A 5,410-nucleotide genomic window follows, 5' to 3' on the forward strand; every position below is an offset into this window, starting at 1 on the left:
TTTGTAGGGGTCAGATGAGTTGTTCATTTCATTTCATAAACATCATGACAACTAACCTCAATTAGTGTAAGATACAAAATAATTTTTATTCTGTAATTTGTACTAATTTTGTTTATTGTAGCACCCTGATGATGCAAATAGAGATTTGCGAATGCTTGGTAGTTTAAAAAGAGTACTTATTTGTCCTATCTTAGGCTGCACACCCAAATATATAGTTGTGTTTGTAGTCTAACTGATCAGCGTTGACTACAAGCGTTTATCGCTTTTTCAGTATATGTATATAAGAGTCCAATTAAGTTGGTACCATATGGAAAAATTTTTTATTTTAAGTTTTATGAAAAAAAATTTATTCTCTAGTTCTGAATGATCTAGAATTTCAGTCATCAGAATCAGATATTAGTATTCTTCAGTCAGTTACGCGGTTCGTTAAACAACATGAATTTTATTCAGACTTGAGAATATCCATAATTCATTTTTTTTTTGACAAACCGCGTATACAACTAAAAAAATTTTTATATCTGATCATTGTATTTTAGGTTTTAGATCATTCAAAACTTTTTATGTAACATAATTATTTTATATAACAAAATTCATAGAACTAAAAATAAAAAGGTTTCACATATGGTGCCGACTTTATATATATATATATATATATATATATATATATATATATAAATATATATATATATATACATATATATATATATATATATATATATATATGTATATATATATATATATATATATATATATATATATAACAATGTGACTTTAACAATTTAATTAGAAATCTCAAAATATAATATCAGAAAAGGTAATCTACAGCAACAAAGTAATATTATGCCTTGCCTACAAGAAACATCTTATACAGTTAACTTAAAGAACTTAATGACACTGATTTTTTTCTGTTTGATCAGGATTATTCGCGAAAACCAGTCCCAAATAACTAAACAAAAACGGTATAACATTTCTACTCACCAGTTGTATGACATTTAGCCTTACACCCTTTCGTCGCACAAGTCCACAAAAGGCAATTCGATTTTTTTAGAGTCTTTCGCAATCAATTGAAATTTGAAATTATTGATAACCACCATTTTTTGTCCGCGTTGGTTCAGGACGTAATAAATTAGCAGTTCACTATCCGTGTTGAAGAAACAAGGACAAATAAAGAGAAATTTTTATTTTCGCATGATTTTAGGTAGCTATCAATAGAATTTTCTGGAATTCCCAAATAAAAACCAATAAATTGCAGTTGCATTTAAGACATCTGGATTTGGATTATTCTGTGAAATTACCAAAAACTAGCAGTTTGCTGGGATTTTATGGTCTATACCTGACCCGGGCTGCAGGTAGGCCAGTGATCAGTTTACCAATCTCTTAGGTTCTATTTTGAAAACCCTACTTTTATGGCGGTGATGAGTTTGTACTATGTCCGAGGGTATTTATGGTAATTGGTGATGAGTTTACTTTTACCCCCCAGAAGATCCTATCTTGGCAGGTCAGAGGATTTCCTAATGGCGACTCCAGAGTCGACAGACTATATAAATAAGTTAGATGTTCGTTTGTAAACATATGTATTATGTTTTATACAAAATATATAAGTTTAAATGTAAATGTGTCAAGTGCCATACAATAAATAAAATACTAAAATTATCATCGAACTATTTCTGCAAAAATCCGAATGCCACCTCTCGCATCCAAATTTTAATTGGTAAGCATTGGTAAAGTTAAATAGTCAAAAAAAATTAATTTATCCCGGTGATATTTTATAAACTTTGTACTATATTTACAGCTAAAATGAAAACAAAACAAAAATAATATTTAGAAAGAATACAACGTTGATTGATATCAATTTAAATAAACTAACACAGGGACGCTATTTTGTAGATTTATTTATTCCCTTTGTTGCCACAAAAAGCACAATCAGAATACAAAAAACTCTAAAATAAAATATTCCCTTCGAAAGCTTTTGTAAACATTTAAATAAAACTTTAAATGCAAATATTAAACTACGACAAAATTGTGATTACAACAACAAAAAATCTAATACATTGTTTTTTATTATGCCAGGTTCGCAAATAAAATATCTGTGCACTATAACGATTTACTGGCGTGGAATTGAAGGGGTGGCTGCAATAACCAGGCAGCTCCACTTTTTTACGAAAATGAGATTTTCAGTGACTTACTCTTAACAAAAATCGGCCGATCGTTCCCTGCAACAAACGGGTACCTCTTAATAACGGCACATAACTGGCAACGATATTTGGAGCTACCTTGCTTTCGGTTTGTAGCAAGAACCGGGCAGCTCCTGGAGCTGCCTGGTTCTTGCACTTAACTGTTGACAAAATAATATAATAGAAAAGATATAAAAATATGCATGGAATATAAAAAATAAGTTTGATTCCTTCATGTATTTGTTTAGTTTCTATTGAATTTTATGTAATAATACAATAATTTTAATATTATTCTATTTCTAAACAGTTTGTAATACGGTCCTGTTCATTTTCCCATGCGCCGCCGTGAACTAGTTACTTACTCGTTTAGTCGGGCAAGCGCAGGTGCTCGTTGTGTTTTAGTTTAGTTCAGATCGACGTGTTGTTATACATAGATACACACTTTTCTTACGATTCGTAGTGAATAAAATTTAGTATTATTTATATTTGAAATGGCAAGTGAACTCAGTTCAAGTGAAAGTGAACCGTTTCAAGATTCGTCATCGGATTTCATTCCTGATTCCGAATCAAGTGAGGAGAATGCTGTAAACGAAGTTGCTGCAAGCAATGTTGCCACTACGTCTGGACTGGTTGAAAATAAAAAATCGAAAAAGAGGAGCAGGGAGCCGAATATGTGGAAGCGAAACCAGAGAAAATTAAGAAGATCTAAAGGTGAAGAGTACATTAATGTTAAAGGAAACATAGTGGAAAGACGAAGTAGAGGAGGTCCATGCCAGTGCCGGTTCAAATGTTTTGAAGGCATAAGCGAAGAAACTCTTGATAAAATTTTCACGTCTTTTTATGAAATAGGTGATAAAGAGCAACAAGATATCTATTTAGGTAAGGATAAAATTATTGGCGCCTGAAAGCACGTATTAGTTATATATCGTTTCATAGGTTCTTGGGTATGCAGATTCGGTTCCGAGGTTTATTTGATATTTAAACAAATAAATGACGATTCCAATAGCCTTCCATACCTGTTGGTACGGACGGCAAATAATGATTTTTACGAAATATTGATTTTCTGTTCTTTTTTTCAGGTGGTTTAATACAGACGAGAAACGTTGACAGAAGGCGACCGAAAGGAGGTGGTGGAGTTCCAAGAGGCCAAACGTTTTTATATAAAATAAAGAGAGGCATATTTGAGAAAAAAGTGTGTAAAACGGCATTTATGAACATTCACGCAATAACGAAAAGCAGGGTGGAGAGAATAGCGACTCATATGGCTTCACAGATAGTAGGTCCGAAAGACATGCGAGGGCGCCATGAAACTAGACCAAATAAAATCCCAGATCAAATTATCAAGTCCATTGAGGATCATATAAATAGCTTTCCATGAAGAAAAAGCCATTATAGCAGAAATGATAACCTAAACAGAAGATATCTTTCATCCGAACTGAATTTAAGGCTTATGCACAGATTGTATTTAAAAAAATATGAACCAGAACAGCATAATCTATTAGACACACCAGAGTTTAAGCCAAAAGTTTCATACACATATTATCGGCGTGTATTTGTGGAAAATTTTAATTTAACCTTTGGCCACCCTAGAACAGATACTTGCAAAACTTGCGACATCCTTGACAATAAAATAAAATGTGCCAAAGATGATGAAACTCAAAACACATTGAAGGTGGAAAAAAAAGTGCACCTGACTAAAGCTGATACTTTCTATAAAGATTTAACAGAGAAAACTGCTTTGGCTAAGGAAGATCCCAGAGTTGAAGTCATGTCATTTGATTTTGAACAAAACATGCCCCTGCCACATGTTCCTTCTGGTGACGTGTTCTACAAGCGCCAGTTGTGGTTTTATCCATTTTGTATCCATAAGGGCAGCGTTTCGAAGAGTTACTTTTATGTTTTCGATGAAATAACGGGTCGGAAATCTCCAAATGAAGTGATAAGTTGCTTACACGATTTTATTAATAACTACATTGATCCTCAGGTAACAACCCTTTACGTTTATAGTGACAACTGCGCTGCGCAGAACAAGAACTCCGTTCTTGTTTACTTTTGGCAATCTCTTCTATTGCATGGAAGATTCAAGAGAATAAGACATCGTTATCCCGAACCTGGGCATAGTTTTTTGCCCTGCGACAGGTCGTTTGCTCTGGTGGAAAAAGAAAAAAGAAAGAAAGAAAGAGTTTATCTGCCAGAGGAATGGAGTCGCATGATAGCAAATACCAGTAAGAAGTTTATTGTGAAAACTGTTAAACAAGATATGATTCTAAACTATAAAGAAGTTCTTGAGCCATTTTTTAAGAAAAGCAATATTAAAAATAGTTTTGGTGCAAAATTTACCATATCGAAATATAAAGTTATCGAATTTAGTGATACACATAGAGAGACTGTTACGTGCTCAGAGTCAGCGAATGGTTTTGTGACTGAGGATTTCGTTCTTTTAAAGAAATCTTGTGTACCGATTTTTCCACAAGTACACAATAAGGTTTATAATGCACCGTTGCCTTTGAAAAGAAATAAGCTATTAAATGTCATGGAATTGGCCAGACAGTATGTTGGCGAGGCTGAAATGTGGTACTACCAACAACTTGTTCCTGTAGAGCCAGAAAAATGCCAAACTTCCGAAACTGAAGATGAACACTAGTAACCTAAGAAGAATATTACCTGTTTTTTATGTTTTCATATTCCACTGATTAGTTTGTATTTTGATATTAATGTAATAAGGACATTTTATTTAGTTTCTTTACTTTTTGTATCCAAATAACATATAAATAAACCTAAAACTATTTTTTTTGTATATTTTTGGCAAAGCAGCTCCAATTTTTTTTTATTTTATTAAAATATGATATTTACAATATTTACAAAAACTACGTAAAAACTTTTTCTTTACATGCTTTCACCACAGGAAAAAAAATAATAAAAAATAAACTAATTTTGAATTTTTGGAGGTTTTTTTCGATTTCCCACAAATTTTAAAATACGGAGCTACCTGGTTATTGCAGCCACCCCTTCAATTATTCTGATGATAAATCGTGAACCGGTCGAAGAGAAATTTTGACATTTATAACTGCAATTATCGCGTGTAAACGCGTCACATTTATAGGCTGTTGACTAGGTGACTGGTTCTATAATTTAGTGATTTTCAATTAGTTCCCCTAAATGACACAATATTAATAAATAAATACAGTGTGTCCGTAAAGTATGGAATAAATTCGATATTTCCTAAATGAAAAGCC

At 32.5% G+C, this 5,410-nt stretch overlaps 1 protein-coding gene across 1 annotated transcript; it reads left to right on the forward strand.

Moving 5' to 3' along the window:
* Positions 1-2,246: 2,246 nt before the first annotated feature.
* Positions 2,247-4,207, forward strand: LOC140440576 (uncharacterized). Its single transcript, XM_072530954.1, has 2 exons — positions 2,247-3,053; positions 3,254-4,207. The coding sequence occupies exons 1-2, from the start codon at positions 2,666-2,668 to the stop codon at positions 3,550-3,552; spliced, it is 687 nt and encodes a 228-aa protein (XP_072387055.1). The 5' UTR covers positions 2,247-2,665; the 3' UTR covers positions 3,553-4,207.
* The last annotated feature ends 1,203 nt before the right edge of the window (positions 4,208-5,410 follow it).

The sequence above is a fragment of the Diabrotica undecimpunctata genome, chromosome 5 (assembly GCF_040954645.1).
Source record: "Diabrotica undecimpunctata isolate CICGRU chromosome 5, icDiaUnde3, whole genome shotgun sequence".
In the NCBI taxonomy this organism is placed as follows: Eukaryota; Metazoa; Arthropoda; class Insecta; order Coleoptera; family Chrysomelidae; genus Diabrotica; species Diabrotica undecimpunctata.

What these genes read in the sequence shown, in the direction of transcription:
- LOC140440576 (XM_072530954.1), top strand. Translation starts at nt 2,666, where the DNA reads ATGGCAAGTGAACTCAGTTCAAGTGAAAGTGAACCGTTTCAAGATTCG. An exon ending in GCAACAAGATATCTATTTAG is followed by an intron (nt 3,054 to 3,253) that starts GTAAGGATAAAA and finishes TCTTTTTTTCAG; the next exon opens with GTGGTTTAATACAGACGAGA.